This window comes from Neomonachus schauinslandi, chromosome 3, assembly GCF_002201575.2.
Source record: "Neomonachus schauinslandi chromosome 3, ASM220157v2, whole genome shotgun sequence".
Taxonomy (NCBI): Eukaryota; Metazoa; Chordata; class Mammalia; order Carnivora; family Phocidae; genus Neomonachus; species Neomonachus schauinslandi.
This window is the reverse complement of record NC_058405.1, coordinates 69,794,463-69,811,177: the sequence shown is the minus strand read 5'-3', so window position 1 is coordinate 69,811,177 and position 16,715 is coordinate 69,794,463. Positions and strand designations below refer to the sequence as shown.

Below are 16,715 nucleotides of genomic sequence, written 5' to 3'. Positions count from 1 at the left end.
GTTACCAGGCTCCCTCCCAGAGATTCTGAAGAGATAGTTCTGGAGTGGGCACGAGGAATGTGCTCTTTTTATAAGAATCCTCTTTGGTTCTAATGCCTGGACTATGCCCTGGGAAGTTCTGCCTTGGAATGTATTCATGGCCTTCCATTTTGTCTCCATGCTCATTTCCAGACTCACTTCCTCTACATCTCCCCATGCTTTCCATCCTCCACCCTCGCTGGACCATTTGCCAATTCCAGAAGATGTCATTGAATCTCAAGTTTCTGTTTCACTGATCCTGCTTAACTCTCACCTGAAAAGCTGTTCTTCTTTTATACTACCTACGAAAATCATAAAGCTTTGTTCAAACAGTTCCTGATTTCCAACTCCTTCCTCTTTATTTAGTCAGTACATCTATAATAGCACTTGCTTCATTCCTTCCTTTTTTATAATCTAGTTGTTTATTCTAATTGTAAGCTTCTTTAGAAAAAGACTTAAGTCTTAGTTATTTGTAACTCCCACATACCCATCGGCAGCTCCAAAGCATCAAAAATAGATAAGATCTTTTGTTTGAGTTTTAAGCAATTGCATGTCTATTTCACTTTTGAACATCTTCCCTTTAGAAGGATATTTTGGACTCTTGAAGAGCCCTGATTCCTTCTGACCCAAGCAAATCCTTTTATATATTCTGTAGAAGCATTTCCCTATGATTCTCCATGGATTGGACAGTCCTATTATATTTCATTCTAAATTTTTAATTTCTTTTAAAAAATAGTACCATATCAAAATAGATTTAAAATGTGCAAATTCATCCATTCAAGATTATCTGGGCAGATAATATGTGGCCAATACTGTCCTAGCTGGAAAGCAAGAGTAAATAGAAGACAGAGGTCTTGGCCTCAGAAAGCTTGTAATACAGTTGGATAAACAAGATATCATATACTTGAACCAAATAAGAATCACAGAAATAATGAATGATCGAAATGTACAGAGCGTACTGGAAACAGAGGAAATTAATTGAAGCCAGGTTGGGAATGTGTTGGAGAGAGACTGAGAGGAAATTCCAGACAGGAACTGGATGAACAAAATATCACACGTCTGAAAGTGATGGAAAACACTCCATTTGGCTGACTCACACAGCCTTGTTTTGTTTTGTTTTGTTTTGTTTTGTTTTGTAACAAGTTATCAGGTTGGTTAAATTGGATCATATTTTCTGTTACATCCAATGGGATGATGATAATTGTGAGGAGTAATAACCATGTCATTTATTTCCTATGTAATTGTGTCAGGTTTTCACTCTCATCAACAGGGACCTGTCTAGCAATATGATAATGGAGCTACCACCCCACATTTTTAAAGACCTGAAGCTTCTACAAAAACTGTAAGTTCTTCTTCCCACCATCAGCAGATTTAAATGGCAACATCTCGAACTTCCAAAATAATAACATCCTGATGCTTCTTTCCTCCCTCTTTCTAATGGTACAAAAGGAATCTGTCGTCCAATCCTCTTTTGTATCTCCACAAGAACCAGTTTGAAAGTCTTAAACAACTTCAGTCTCTGTAAGTGAAATATAACAGTATGTTGATTATCATTTTAGTGGATGTACTTTACTCAGAACCACATTTATTTTTAAATGGGTATTTGATACACAGAGGGGTTTTTATTTGAGCGTGCATCATCAGACAGTTGTGAATATCATTGTTACCATCAAGTATGTACTGAATGACAGCAAAACCATTCAATATGTTGTAAAAAACATTTCTGTGTTTGAAGCTACGTATACCAGATTCACATGGAAAAATCTCATCCTGCAATCTTCGCAAAGAATTAAATTTTCAGTAGTTTGGTTACTGAACAGTTGGTAAAAAACAAATTATGTAAGACTTGCTTGCTTTTTCCTTTCCCCTTTGCTACAACAGTCTACTTGATATTGGTCTACGGTGCATGCTTTTTATATTTCTCTCAGTAAAGAAAAAAATTATCTCACCAATATGAACATTCAGGCACTTAATGTTGTTTAGTATTTTAAAATTTCAAATGTATGAGGTTTAAATAGAGTCAAGAACTCTGCCAGTTTTTCTCTGAACTTCCTCATTCCTTTCCCAGGAATAACCATTGTTGGTTCAAGTTTGTTGTTTGTTTTTACACGGAGGGCATACATATTATGTGATCTCAGCCTTAAGCTTTTGTTCATTTAATTCCAAAGATTAATCCTTAATATCACTTTTTCCTCTTGCTAAATAGTTTTCTTTTGGAAATTAATTCCAGATTAAGTTCTCTTTCAACAGGTATTAGTGAGCATCCACTGATGAAAAAGACTTGGTTCCTGTTCTTAAGAAGAGAGAATATAAAAAAACAAAGATGTGTGTGTGTGTGTGTGTGTTATACATATATATAATATATTGTTTTTTCATATAATAATAGACCTTAGGATGTGAACAAAATGATTTTTCACTTACTACACACTGAATCCTAAAAGTCAAAATATCATGCTACCACATCATGCCTTTCTAAAAGTCAAATTAGAAACTATTTACCCAACACTTTTCTTTATTTATTTTCTTTATTGTCTCAATCCTTTTTTTTTAAGATTCATTTACACATTTATTTTACAAACATTTGCTGGCCGCCAATTTATTCATAGCATTGTCTTTGGTACCCAAGATATAGTGACGCCTACCCTTTTGGAAACTATCAGCTATTAATCAAATAATCACACACAATCCATGTAGAGCTAAAACTGTGATAAGCCCAGGAGAAAGCCAGATAGCAAAAGAAAGAGGGAAACAACAATCCTGTAAAAAGGACTCAAGAGTTTCCTGCATCAGAGGCCCTGGGACGATTCTGGAGTATAATTGCTCCACTAGGTTTCATTTCTGACTGCCGAAGAACAAGGCAGTTCTGTGAAAGACTCAGTGGATGGGTGAAAACTCAGAACCATGTCAAGAAACCCTTATTCAGATCAGTCAAAAAGAAACTGAGTGAGAATCAAACATCTTTCAAAATAAACCTTAAAAGTAAAAGGCTTCTGTCTTTTTAGATTTTCCTCTCTCCATCTGTTTCCTGAGAACATGGCAGACTCCCTTAATTCATGCCATCCTAAAGAGTCTTCAAAGAATCTGTATTTGAAGAAGCTTCTGGATAAATGAGGAATATGGCGGTTCCCACTGGAGCCCTCTGAGGATATCTCATGGGGTCTGGAGGAAGGAAAGGCGTTATGCTTCCCACTACTGTCTTAGGAACACTTGTCCTGAATTGAAGCCTTGCTTACTGCTTCCATGGTTTTCCACCCTAAAGATGCATAGGCCTGGAAGAAACGACTGTATTTGAATCCAGGTTCTCACAAAACTTAATTCAGTGATGTTCTCAGGTTGGAAATATCAGTTCCTGTCTGAAACCCTCTAAAGCTCACATGGCGTGGTCTATAAAATCAAACTAGGCAGCCAATTTCATCATCACACAAATCACCACTGCCATTTTTAAATCAAAGAAATGCATGAGGATGTTCTATTAGAATGTAATTCAGCATATGAAGTGACAAAATCAGCTCCAACTTACAAAAGTCATAAATAGAAATGGCAATCTCCTAAGATAGTTTACTGTAAAATTTTCATCCTAATTTGAACTGGTAATAAGACTTTGAAGCATGGTATCTAGGATATGACAAAAAATGCAATTATTAAAAAATTAAGCCCTGAAAACATGAAACCTATTGTGCATATTTTCCAGAGACCTGGAAAGGATAGAGATTCCAAATATAAACACACGGATGTTTCAACCCATGATGAATCTTTCTCACATGTATGTATGTATGAAAAAATGGAGAAGTAAGCATGGCGAAATATTGTCGATGTTCTAGTATAAACTGTCTAATGTATCACTGCAATGTGTTTTTATGCAAGAAAAGTCTTTTTATTGAGAACTTTTTAATTTTGTCACCTTTGGTCCCTGTTCAAATAGAGTTCAATATTATGATGTGCCGACATGAATGACACTTCTCTCTGGAAACACGCTGTTTATCCAATTGAGGCCCAATAAGAGATCAGGGTACCAGAATGCCACACATTACACAAGATGAAGTCCCTGGCTAAATGGTACTCAGGAGACCTGGAAACATTAATTCACCTCACATGAATGAGCAGTCGGCTGCTCTAAGATTTGAGCCCTTAGGAAGAAAGGTGCTATATAAATTCCAGGTGTTGTTACTGTTACTAAGTGCACTACAAAATGGAGGTAATTAATCTTTATAGTAGTTTTTGATGTCACTTTAATATATTTGGCTAAAGTGCACTGTGTAAGTTGTGTTATATTAATATATGTGTTTATGACATGATTCATTTCTTTATCAACTGTGTACTCTAATGTGTTCATGATTTCAAAAATTAACCCTTGTTATCCACAACAATAGGGAGGATTCGGTGTAAGATTACAAGTTGGGTGCAGCAAGTGGATGAAATGGTTGGTGTGAAGGTGCTCTTTTGGGAGAACATTTTGTTTAAGTCTCTGCAGTAGGTGTGATTACTAAAAGACAAGTACTTGATGCATATCCACATGGTTTTCATCATTTCTCTTTCTGTGGCACCAGTAGATACTTATTTAATGAGGCTATCTTTTCCTTGCTGAGGGTAGAATGTGAGGTCCTTTTAGATTAGAGAAATTCAACCTTTTTAGAACTTGATGGAGAGGCTGCCACTTAAAATAAGGTCAAGAAGCAGCTAATAATTAACAAAAAATGTTTTAACTTAGTTACTTCCCTACTAAGTGACCTAGCTTCTCTTCACCTCTTTGTCCACCATTTATTGAAACACTTCCACCTCATAACCCCCTCTCCTTCCACCTGCTGACCAGTGCCATGGTCACAGCAGGAGGAAAGGTTGAATGACCAAGAGACCTTAGCTGGGTCCATCTGAAGACAGTGGACATGATGGAATCTTAAAGGAACTAAAAGGTCAAGTCAAGTGTGTACCAAGGACTCCAGGCAAGGAGAAGATAAAAAGGGAATTATACATCAAGTTCCTTTAATTGCATAGATGATTTCTGGAAGCTCGACTGTCAGCTACTTGAGGGCAGCGATTGCCCCCTATTTCCCTACCTGACAAGCCCAGCACTAAATTATCCATCTTTCACATGCTCATCTAGGAAGTATTTGTTGAATACTTCGCATGTGTCAGGCACTGTTCTAGATCTGAGAACACAGGACAAACAGGAGAGAGAAGTGTCTGCCCCATGGAGCTTCCATTTAGCTTTGGGAAACAGAAAGTGAACAAATAAACTGTGAATAAACACTGTGAAAAAAAGTGTAGCAAGACGAAAGGACAGAAAGAGGAGATAGATGGTTCACATAGAAGAGAGAAGTGACGTCTGAGCAGACCTGAATGGAGGGAGGGGCAGGTCTGGCAATATCTAGGGGGAAGAATCTTCCCGGCAGAGGGAACAGCAAAAGCAGTGCAGTAAGAAGAGGGGTGAGCCTGGCTTCTTTGAGAATTGGAAGAAGGCCAATATGCCTGAACGGAACGAGCAATGAAGGGAAGGTGAGGTGGATCTGGGCAGCCAATCGATCACGGGCGCCTTGAGGCCGCGGCAGAGTAAAGCTTGATTTAACTGGCTAGTCTCAAAACCGAATGGGGAGATGGCAAAAAAAGGATTAGAGAAAGAGAAATGAACTAAAAGAGGTGGTACAAGAAAACAAAAATGGAATACGTTTTAATGGTGGGGGGAGCCTAAATATACAGGTTTGGGGAATGGCGATAAGCCAAATGACCTCCCATTTCAAACACGTCAAGCTTCCACACACCTAGATCAAAAATACATTGATCACAAACAAACCTATATTTGCCTCTAGAAATTGTTTAAGCCCTTTTAGGCCCTGGTATGAAATCTGCTTCTTCTCCTAGCTCCCGTGAGACTGAGTTTTCCTAGTCTCTGAGACCCTCCCTTCCCGCCAGTGTCAGGGAAAAGGAGGCTGGTTAAGTGAGTATAATTAAAACGAAGCACAAGACAGTGATGTTTTCAGTTTCCATCCCAAACCCAAGCCCCTGAATGTTTGCTGCAGGTCAGTGTAACAAGGACAATTTACTTTTTATAATACCCTAAAGAATAATTCAATGTGATGATGAAAAATGGAGTCCTAGAGACTTCACATTCTCATGTCCTCCCCTGACTCGTTTCAGTCAAGGCACAGAATTTCTATGTCCTTCAGGTTCTCCGTCTTCCCAAGAAGCACACTGCCTAGAGTAACGTAATATTTGATAAAGAATTCTATAATCGCTATAACCAAAAATAAACAGACCTAGCGAAGTTGCATACCTGACAGAGCAGCGGCTCTGATACAGGACGGCAACTCTAGTTTTTCTGTCATTGCTGTGAAGTGACTCTTTTTTTCCCTTTGAATTTAGTTATTTCACAAACTTTCGGTACTGCTCCTATGCTCCCCATGTCCGCATATGTATGCCCTTGACTGACGGCATTTCTTCATTTGAGGACCTCTTGGCTAACAATATCCTCAGAATATTTGTCTGGGTTATAGCTTTCATAACCTGCTTTGGAAATCTTTTTGTCATTGGCATGAGATCTTTCATTAAAGCTGAAAACACGACTCACGCTACGTCCATCAAAATCCTTTGTTGTAAGTATGTTTCCTATCTAAGTGGATTTAGGATGTCTTCTGTGACGTGTGCACTACATACATATTGGCCTTCAACGATGGCACTTAATATAAATTATATGAGCTGGGCAGCGTTTTTTCTAAGAATGAAGTACTGTTCTCTTTGACTCTCTGTTTTAGATTGCATCTAAATTAGATTTGCAGTAATCCAGCACCCACCATGTGGGGTTATATCTTGGAAATGGGGTAAGAGGGAGCCAATGAGTCAATGGACAGATTATGGAGGACAGGTTTTGGGTTATAAACTAAGCTCTGTTAAACCTTCAATTACAATAGCACCCATGTTCCTCAAGCCCAAAGAAAATTATTTTCTTTATTAACTATGCAAGTGATATTTGTTTGCTGTTCAAAAACTAGCTTCCCACACACAAATTCCCCCCCACCCACACACACCACCACCACCATTATTTTTAAATTATAAAACAAAGACCCAGTGTGGTACTTTAGAATTAGGACACCTTTCGTGAAGTCCATTGTCCTTTAGAGACTGTTGTCGGTGTTTATATTAGTTCATTTAATACAGGATGGAGGAGGAAGACCTAATTAAAAAACCAAAACAGAGATGCTGGGAACTACCAACAGACACTGTATTAATTCTTTAACAGGTGCAGACTGCCTGATGGGTGTTTATTTGTTCTTCATTGGCTTTTTTGATATAAAATACCGCGGGCAGTATCAGAAGTATGCTTTGCTGTGGATGGAGAGTTTACAGTGTCGTCTCATGGGGTTCCTGGCCATGCTGTCTACCGAAGTCTCTGTCCTGCTGCTGACATACTTAACTTTGGAGAAGTTCCTGGTCATTGTCTTTCCCTTCAGTAACATTCGTCCTGGAAAATGGCAGACCTCGGTCATCCTCACTGGCATCTGGATTGTGGGATTTTTAATAGCTGTGATTCCATTTTGGAATGAGGATTATTTTGGAAACTTTTATGGAAAAAATGGCGTATGTTTCCCACTCTATTATGACCAAACAGAAGATATAGGAAGCAAAGGGTATTCTCTTGGAATTTTCCTAGGTAAATTATATGTTTCATTTTCTGGACCAATGTAATTCTGATAGAAAAAACAGAAATTTCAGCAAATGTGTATTTGTCCACTTCAGAAAGTAAAAGATTATACTCCAGACTGTGTCCTTTTTGAAAGAAAAGTTCTTACTGAATATTTAGTTTTTATTTAACTTTTTATTATAGAGATTTAGTTTGAGAAACAAAAGCATACTGTCTGGATGATGTTTTATTATCTGTAAGACCCTTTGATTTTCACATCGTGACTCTGAGCTGGAGGAATTCTAGTTTTAGTGCCTTGACCTGCGACCCCACCAAGTTATCTGAAATCATTTGTTTTTACAATCTAGATATGAGTTAAGTAAATAATAATAATAAAATTCTGGAAACTCACTAGCAGGAGATTACCAGAATGGAAATACCAGGGAAGTTTATTGCCTTTGGTAAATGCAGCTCTAAAGTCAACAACATAAGAGTACTTAATAAAACTGTTTGCTTTTCAGTTTTCTTAATTCCCCCTAATTTTTTAGAAAAGATCCTACTTTCTCTGTTAAAAAAAGTAAATGAGAAGTTTAGCTCTTTAAGGTTAGAAAAAAGCATTTGTTATTGTCTAATAAGTATCCCTCCTGCTTAAAATTAAGATGACTTCCATGTCATTTTTTAACTAGGGCAGTATTATCATTTTAATTTCCCTTTCTCATCTTTTCCTCTCATCTAAGTAGTCAATAAGCTCTATCATCATTTCTTTTTCATTGAATAGTTTTTCATTAAAATATGCCTCTGTCTTCTATTTCTTCCAGTCTGTACCTACTACCACCCTAATTTAAAACCTCACTACCTCAACCCTGAAGGGCTTATTAATAAGGGTTTATTACATTAGCCCTTACTAGTCCTCTGGCCTTGGAGGCTTTCTCTCTCCTATTAACCTGTTCACTACCTGAGTATCAAAAAGACTGTGTTTGCCCCTCCAAGACCTTCAACGACTTCCTGTACTACCAAGGTCAATTGTAAATCAATCACTTAAACGCAAAACAAAATGACTCTAACAACCTGTCCCAGATCTTCATCTATTCCTTCTCTTCTCCTGAGAAATACACTTTCTTAGCACCATTTTAATAATACTCTTTACATACTACCCTATTCTATAGGTAGCTATAGAATAAAATAGCTATTCTATAGCTATTTTTTCATGGATAGTGTAAGCTGTTCCTAGCATAGATGCACTTCATAGACACACACACACCACTACATTCACTGATTCATCAAGGATTTATTAAGCACCTGCTATAGGCCGGCACTGTTTTGGGTACTGGAGATACAATAGATCAGCCCTCACAGACCTGCCACCAGAAAGGGGGATAAAGACAAGTAAATACATTCTTACATCAGACTCACAAATGCCACAAAGAAGGAGTACTGGATGTTCTAGGAGCCCCAAATCCGAGCACCAGGAAGGCTTTCCAATAGAAATGAGTCCAAACCCTCAGGCCCAAATGATAAGAAGGCATTAGCCAAGTGAAGTCTATTCCAGGAGAAGACATAGTAGATGTAGAGGCCCATAGACAAAGAACAGGTTCAGATGAAGGGCCAAGGAGTTAGGTGAGGCTGGACCTTACAGTTAAAGGGGGTGGGATAGGCTAAAATGGGTTTAGCACCTGTGACGCACTCCAGATAGACAGATAGTAACACACACACACACACACACACACACACACACACACGTATCTCATCATCATCTATATACACTTGGCTTACCTATGAGAGGAGTCCCAGAGCCCTTTCTTCTCTTTAAAGAGTATAAGAATACACAGTTCTTAAATGAATTCTTTATTTTAGAATGGAATTAGATTTAGAGAGAAGTTGCAAGGTTAGTACAGTTTCCATATGCCCCTCACCCAGTATCCCCTATTGCTAACCTCTCGCATCCCTATGGCGCTTTTAGAACACACACTTTTGGTCCGTTCACGTCTGTTTTCATAATTTGCACCAGAGGATCATCTTTAACAGTCATTTTCTTTTATTCTTAACTGAAGTTTCTGACAAAAGGCCTAACATAAGCCAATTTTATAAAATTCTATTGTATGACTTTATTATGAGATTCTGTAGAATGTGAAATACCGTGAATAAAAACAACAGAACACTGGGAATTTATAGAATTTTCCCCTAGACCTCACCCATCTCTTACATATAGTCTAGATTCAGAAGAACATTTTTTAAGCAACTTTGAAATTGTAAGCATATTTTATGTTCACAGTGAAGAATAAGATCATTACTCAGGAATTTTATTATAGAAAGAATATAACAAAGTGACTAAGAAGTCAACATTATAAGATAATGATGTTAAGTGAGAATCGTTTAAACATATTTGACCCTAAAATAATAAACCATATAGTTGAATTTTTTATTTTTTCTTATTTCTTTTTTTTCTAAAACAAGTCTAAAGGGTTCTGAATTTTAGTTTAAATTATTGTAAGCTATCAGAAAAAAAAACAAAAATGGATTTTTGTTCTATGTATTATTTTTACTTAGGACCAAAAAAAAAAAAAAAAAAACATGAGAAATAATGTTTCTGAGGCTATTATCTTCTTGCTATTCCAAGGTTATCTTGTTCATATTTATAAGATAAAGGGGGTCATGTTTATTTTTTGAGATGTACGTATGATTACAGTAATCCCTTAAGATTTGAATTTGCAGAGAGCAAGAAATGATAATAGCTTTTTTCTGACTTTAAAAAAGCTAAAATTCACCTCACGATACACCTAGATCTGAATTTCAGAGCTCTGTAACTCTTCATAAAGGGTTTGTGTATTTTAAATATCTTTTTGATCTGACAAACTCAATTCCGCTAGCTTATAGCCTTAGATTCAAGGTTTTTAGCTGATTATGACTGGGCTTACACAAAAGAATGCTTCTTGGTAGTACAGCATGAGAAGAGGCACCATAATGAACGTCTATGTAACACAGTATTTTTACTGTTGATTTCTACCCCTGAGATGTTAAGAGCTGTGCTTTTCCCAACAGGTGTGAACTTGCTGGCTTTTCTCATCATTGTGTTTTCCTATACTATTATGTTCTGTTCCATTAAAAAAACTGCCTTGCAGACTTCGGAAGTGAGGAATCACATTGGAAGAGAGGTGGCTGTTGCAAATCGTTTCTTTTTTATAGTGTTCTCTGATGCCATCTGCTGGATTCCTGTATTTGTAATTAAAATTCTCTCCCTCTTCCGGGTGGAAATACCAGGTCAGTCCCTTCTATTATTCCCAAGTACATTGTGCCATCTTACACTCCCTGATGAGGACAGAATACAGTGCCTAACATATAGTAAATCCTCTGTAAATACCTACAACTTTGGTACAAACAGTTATTATTTTCTTCAGTATTTTATAATCTGTATTCTAAGATAGAAACTGGGGAGTGGTGCAATCCAGACAAGAATGATAAGAAAACAGGAGCTGGGAAAACAAAAACAAAAACTAAGACTTAGTGTCTCATTTCTACCTGAGCTAGATAGTGGTTCTTAACCAAGAGTACACAAAAAAAATCAAAATATATATGCCCAGGTTCTAGATTTAATCTACAAGGGCAAAGGGCTACACATGGGGATTTTGGAAAAGTTCCCCTTGTGATTCTGAGGCACACACCCCTGGTCCCTGCCCTGTGGTTGTCACACGAGGCTCCACTCTGCAGAGTGTGAGATGTTCTGTTCAAGTGCTTCATCAAAAAGGCCGGGTTTCCCACCCACACCCCTAGTTCAACCAGAGGAAAAAACCTTTCATGAGTTAGGATTTCATTTGAATCCCTTTCTAGGACCTAGAAATCACAGCCATGCAGGGCCCACCCAGGGATTTGGCTTGACTCTCAATGAACTAGACTTTCCACTTGGGGAGTCCATCCAGGGCAGGAATTGTGTCTTATTCATCTTGGCACCCCAGGCTCATGCATGGGGTTGGCCCTTCAGAAGCACTTATAAAAGTGTGATGAATGTTTAAGTACCAAACAGTTGTAACAGTTTATGTCCATCCAGCTTGTGCACAGAGTCATGGGAGGCCTTGTCAAATGCCTCACTGCAAAATGACACACAACATCCCCAGCTTCCCCTTAACCTGTCCATATAGCCTGACCACAAGGCAGAGGTGTCCCTGGAGCCATGTAAGGTGTGAAAGTGCAGATCAAGAGAGAGATCGGGGCTGACTACTTGGACCTTCCACTAGGCGGGGAGAGCAGAGGCCATAAGAATGTGTGTGCCATCGCTCGGGGCTGGGGAGAGCCAAGTGGCTGTGAGGACCAGAGTTAATTAAGAGGAAAGATGAATTGTCCAGTCTGAAATATCCAGTCTACTACAACTTCCTGGGCATCTCAATGTTTACATTCTTACATTCCAAATTCAACAGGACTAAAATGGCCTTTGGCCTCCATTGCTCATGGATTAAAGTCCAAATGCTGGGATCAGCATCAGAGATGTTTATCTCCCACTCTGCCTTCATGTATTCTGTGATCCAGGCCCATTAGAATTATTGGGATTTTTTTTCTTCTGCACCTTTTTGATGTCTTGCCTTTGCTGAAGTTGTTCCCTCCACCTGGACTGTATCTTCAACCTGTAAGACTCTAGCTACTAAATACCCCTTCTCATACTTCAAAATTCAACCCAAATACTCACTCTCCCATAGCACCATTCCAGACCTCTCTCCAACCCACTCCCATCCAACTCAATTTCTTAAATGTCTGTTACATATTGTTCATAGTTCACTTATTAGCCTCATCTGAACTGCCTCCTACCAGCGTTATTTTTTAATGTGTTCATTGCTTCCTTCAGATTATAAGCTTTAGGATGTTAGGGACCATGTCTTGTTCATCTTTCCACAGCGTGTTTCACATAATGTTATTTAATAAATGCTTCTTCAACTAAAGATGCTGAGCTGGTCCAAGAGTGGTGGAACAGTGTGGGAAAGGAATGATCTCATCAACCTCCCCAACTTCTTTTTCCATACCTTTTGATGTCCTTCCCCACCTCAGTCACTTGCTTCTCTTGAATGTGGGAGGAGGCAGCCTTGTGTGGTGGAAGAAGGACCAAGTGAGGCAGGAGTCCTGGGTTTCTGTCCTGACCCCACCACTGAGCAGTTGAGGAAATGTAGGGAGGTCACCTCACCTCATGGAGATGATTTTCATATGGCCTCTCAAATTCCTTCCAGTTTTCATATTCTGTGAGGCTTTTTCTCTCTGTATTACTCTGCTTGGGCTGCCATAACAGAGTAACACAAACTGGGTGGCTTAAGCAACACAAATTTATTTTTCACAGTTCTGGAGGGCTGGAAGTCCAGAATAAACTGTCAGCAGATTTCTGTTGTGGCCTCTCTCCTTGGCTTGCGGGTGGCCACCTTCTCACTGTGTTCCCGCATGACCTTTCCTCTGTGCGTGTTCCCACAGTATCTCTCATATAGGAAAGTTTCCCTCTTCTTATAAACACACCCGTCAAATTGGACTAAGGCCAACCCTAATGGCCTTATTTTAGCTTAATGACATCTTTAAAGGGCTGTCTCTAAACAGTCACATTCTGAGGTCCTGGGTGTTAGGACTTCAGTGTATGAATTTGGGAGGTCATAATTTAGCCCATCACACTGTCTGATTTAGAATCAGGAGATGTCTGGTGATCCATGGTATCTGAGAGCTGCAGGAGTAATCATCATCCCTGGAAAGCCTGCGACATTTCAGATCATGATGGGAAACTGGAATAGGAAAAAGAATGTTTTGTGAAAACCTTATTGGGCCATACCTCAGTCTTTCTCTACATTTATAGCTCAATACTTTGAGGTTTGTCTTGGACACTTCAATGGGCCTAAAAGAGTAGCCCTGATTATTTTTGACTAAGCCCCTTCTTGTTTGCCCAACTTCCCATGTATTGTAGGAAATGCTGCACTCACTGACCTAAACCCATCTTGTGCCCACCCCCCAAGAACTCTGGAGTGTGCTCCACCATGGCATGTCACTGATAGTATGTGTGGTCAGCCTGGAAAAATAAGCCAGCACTAGCCTTCCTTTCTCAGAACTCACCTGCTGACTTTACATTAGTGAGTCACCTTGAGACTGAATAGGAAGTCTCATTCCTGGTCACAATTTCCTTTGGGGACATAACAGACAAAAAGCAACTTACTTTGTTCTGTTTTGCTTTGGTTTTTTTTTTTTTTTTTCAATCATGGACTGTCCATATTGTTTAATTTTTAAAAATTAAATACAAGTAACATAGTAATATGAAACTTTAATAAATCTAAGATATGCTAAATATAGATATTTTTCTTCCATATTCTTTCCAGTTCAAAAAAATAAATAAGGACAAGAAAGAGAAGATGGGATAGGAAAAGAGGAAGGCAAACAGAAAAAAGGAGAAGGGAGAGATAACAAGAGAGAGGAAAGAGAGGAAGAAAGGTCAGATAAGCAGTCAGGAAAAATAGAAAAGAAAGAGAAGAACAGAAAGGATGGAAGGAATAAAGCAGGGCAAAGAAGAACAAGTAATGGTATCTAAAGGATAAGAAAATTGTGAGGGTGGGGAGGAAAGAGAGGGTGACAAAGGAGGGTGACAGGGAAGGTATCCCTGGCCTTACGATCCAGCTCTTCACCTGAGCTGAGAGTTCTTTGCATTTTTGGAGATGTGGGAAGAGGCAGCATAGTGTGGTGGGGTCAGAGAATCACAGGTATTAGTGCTGAAGAGGGACGTCAGCAGAGCCGCCGACTCTGACCCAGCCCCCTGACTTCGATCAAGTAAGTTATCATCAGCCCCTTTCACAGATAGGGTAGTTGAGGTCCAGGGAGCTTAGGTGATTTGCCCATGGTCACGTAGCTAAGTGTCTGACCCTAAGAGCAGGCTGTGCATAAAGGGGAAAACACACTTCATCTTAACCAAGTGCATGATGTATTTGGAAAGGACACTACCACCACAAATTTCTCCTCACAAAGGACTTTTTGTGGCATCTTTCCCTTAATATTCTAAATGTATCTGTAAGGCTCCACACAAAAGGATTGATTAAGTTGGAAGATGTATTCTCATTTGCTCTTCACATTTTCAGCCTCCACTCTGGATAGGATGGTTGGAATACAGAGGTGGGGCAATAAGGCCTTCAGGAGTGGAGTTAAGACCAAGGTCAGATCTGACCCTGGACCAGACATTTCCTGAACACTGATCTATTGATTAAGAAGTATTTCCTCATTTTCTTACTTTTCTATCAAGAAAAGCAATAAAAACAAGAAAAATACATTACATATCAACTTAAATCTGTGAAGTGTTTTTTACATATTTCCTCTCATTTGACCTCACAACAAACTACCAAGTAGTTCCTGAAATTCAGAATGGTAGGACCTTGGATTCATAGCTCCTATGCTCCTCCCACAGAGAGATTTTCAATAAGGTGAAAGAAAACTTAAGCGAACTAGGTAGCCCTCCCCAAATAGCACTGACTACAAAATGTTATTTGTTATTTGTGTTGTTTAAAATTTCCACTTCATGAAATTTTCCACACTTCATTTCCCTCTCCAGGCACAATCACCTCCTGGATAGTCATTTTTTTCCTTCCAGTAAACAGTGCCTTGAACCCAATCCTCTACACTCTCACAACCAGCTTTTTCAAGGACAAGTTGAAACAGCTGCTGCACAAACATCGGAGGAAATCGATTTTCAAAAGTAAAAAAAAGAGTCTCTCTACATCCATTGTGTGGACAGATGACTCCTCTTCACTTAAACTTGGGGTTTTGAAAAAAATAACCCTTGGGGATGGTACAATGAAACCAATTTCCTAGTAATGGTTTTAGATCCCTGGACTTGTTCAGTGGACTACTTATAAGAAAAGTACAGCGTTTGGAAGATGACATCTGCAATGCTTTTCATCTCCACCAACAACAAACCTTTCTGCACAGAGAGCACAGCAGAATGACTTCTGGCATGCACCACAATCCAATGGCAGCTGTACTATTTATCAACCGTGCCAAGAACTGTACCTATGGGTTCTTCTCACCCTTATGTTCCTGAAATGCACTAGTGAATCCATATACAGTAGGCTGATGTGCAGTTGGTCTGTAGCTAGTCAACACTACCAACCTACTGGTGAACACCCACATGTTGGCACTTCATGGTTTGCTTTTAAGTTGAGTTGCACTGTCCACAGAATAAAACATTCATGACATCTAATGCCAGTGTGAACACAATAGCATAAGCCTAGCATCTCTTCCCTTGCTTTTTCAATGTCAAATGAAATCATCAGCATCCTGCTGTACTGATGGAAAAGGATTTCTGAGATGTTCACCTTCCTCAAGCCCAGCCCTCCAGAGGCCGGAGGAGTGGAAACTTTGAAAGCAGATCTTTACACAAGGCTGTCACATCCAACATAGAAGCAGAGAGACAGGGCGCCTGGGTGGCTCAGTTGGTTAAGCGACTGCCTTCGGCTCAGGTCATGATCCTGGAGTCCCGGGATCGAGTCCCATATCGGGCTCCTTGCTCAGCAGGGGGTCTGCTTCTCCCTCTGACCCTCCCCCCTCTCATGTGCTCTCTCTCTCTCTCAAATAAATAAATAAATAAATAATCTTAAAAAAAAAAAAAGAAGCAGAGAGACACACTGACTAAGCCTAGTACCATTTGCCTTCTTGGCTATTATTTAATGTCGGTAGAGCTGAGATCTAAAACAAGATATTTTTCTTCAGATTGCCCAGGACACAAAGAAAAATTGGGCACCCCAACTGCCAAAGCTATATTTTAATATCTTTCAGGTATAATTTCTTTAGAGCTGTATTCCTATTGCTAGAAAGTTCTGCCTTCACAGAACACACGGATGAGAGGTATTAAAGGGGATTTAAGAACAGTGGTTGGATTGGGACCATTTGCATACTCAGAAAAATTCCCACTGTTTTTAACAAAAAGGCCAGTAAGTTTGGATTTGATTTTTGAAAATGAAAAGTACTTGTGAAGGCCTGGACGTGTTGTTATCATGTAAGTTTATATGTGAAAAAAAAATCAGGTAAATAAAATTATATTTTGCATTTGTCCATATATTACTTTATGTTTGACAAAGACTACAGAGAGTGTTTA

General features: G+C 39.0%; 1 protein-coding gene across 1 annotated transcript in view; it reads left to right on the top strand.

Annotated features, from left to right (window-relative positions):
• The window catches only part of RXFP2 (relaxin family peptide receptor 2), a 57,442-nt gene extending 41,958 nt beyond the window's left edge, over window positions 1-15,484 (top strand). The window contains exons 12-18 of the mRNA XM_021678275.1: window positions 1,289-1,360; window positions 1,468-1,539; window positions 3,710-3,781; window positions 6,376-6,605; window positions 7,250-7,660; window positions 10,670-10,888; window positions 15,174-15,484. Of these exons, the coding sequence (XP_021533950.1) occupies window positions 1,289-1,360; window positions 1,468-1,539; window positions 3,710-3,781; window positions 6,376-6,605; window positions 7,250-7,660; window positions 10,670-10,888; window positions 15,174-15,433 (1,336 nt within the window). The 3' untranslated portion in view covers window positions 15,434-15,484. The remainder of the gene's footprint in view (window positions 1-1,288; window positions 1,361-1,467; window positions 1,540-3,709; window positions 3,782-6,375; window positions 6,606-7,249; window positions 7,661-10,669; window positions 10,889-15,173) is intronic.
• Window positions 15,485-16,715: the final 1,231 nt, after the last annotated feature.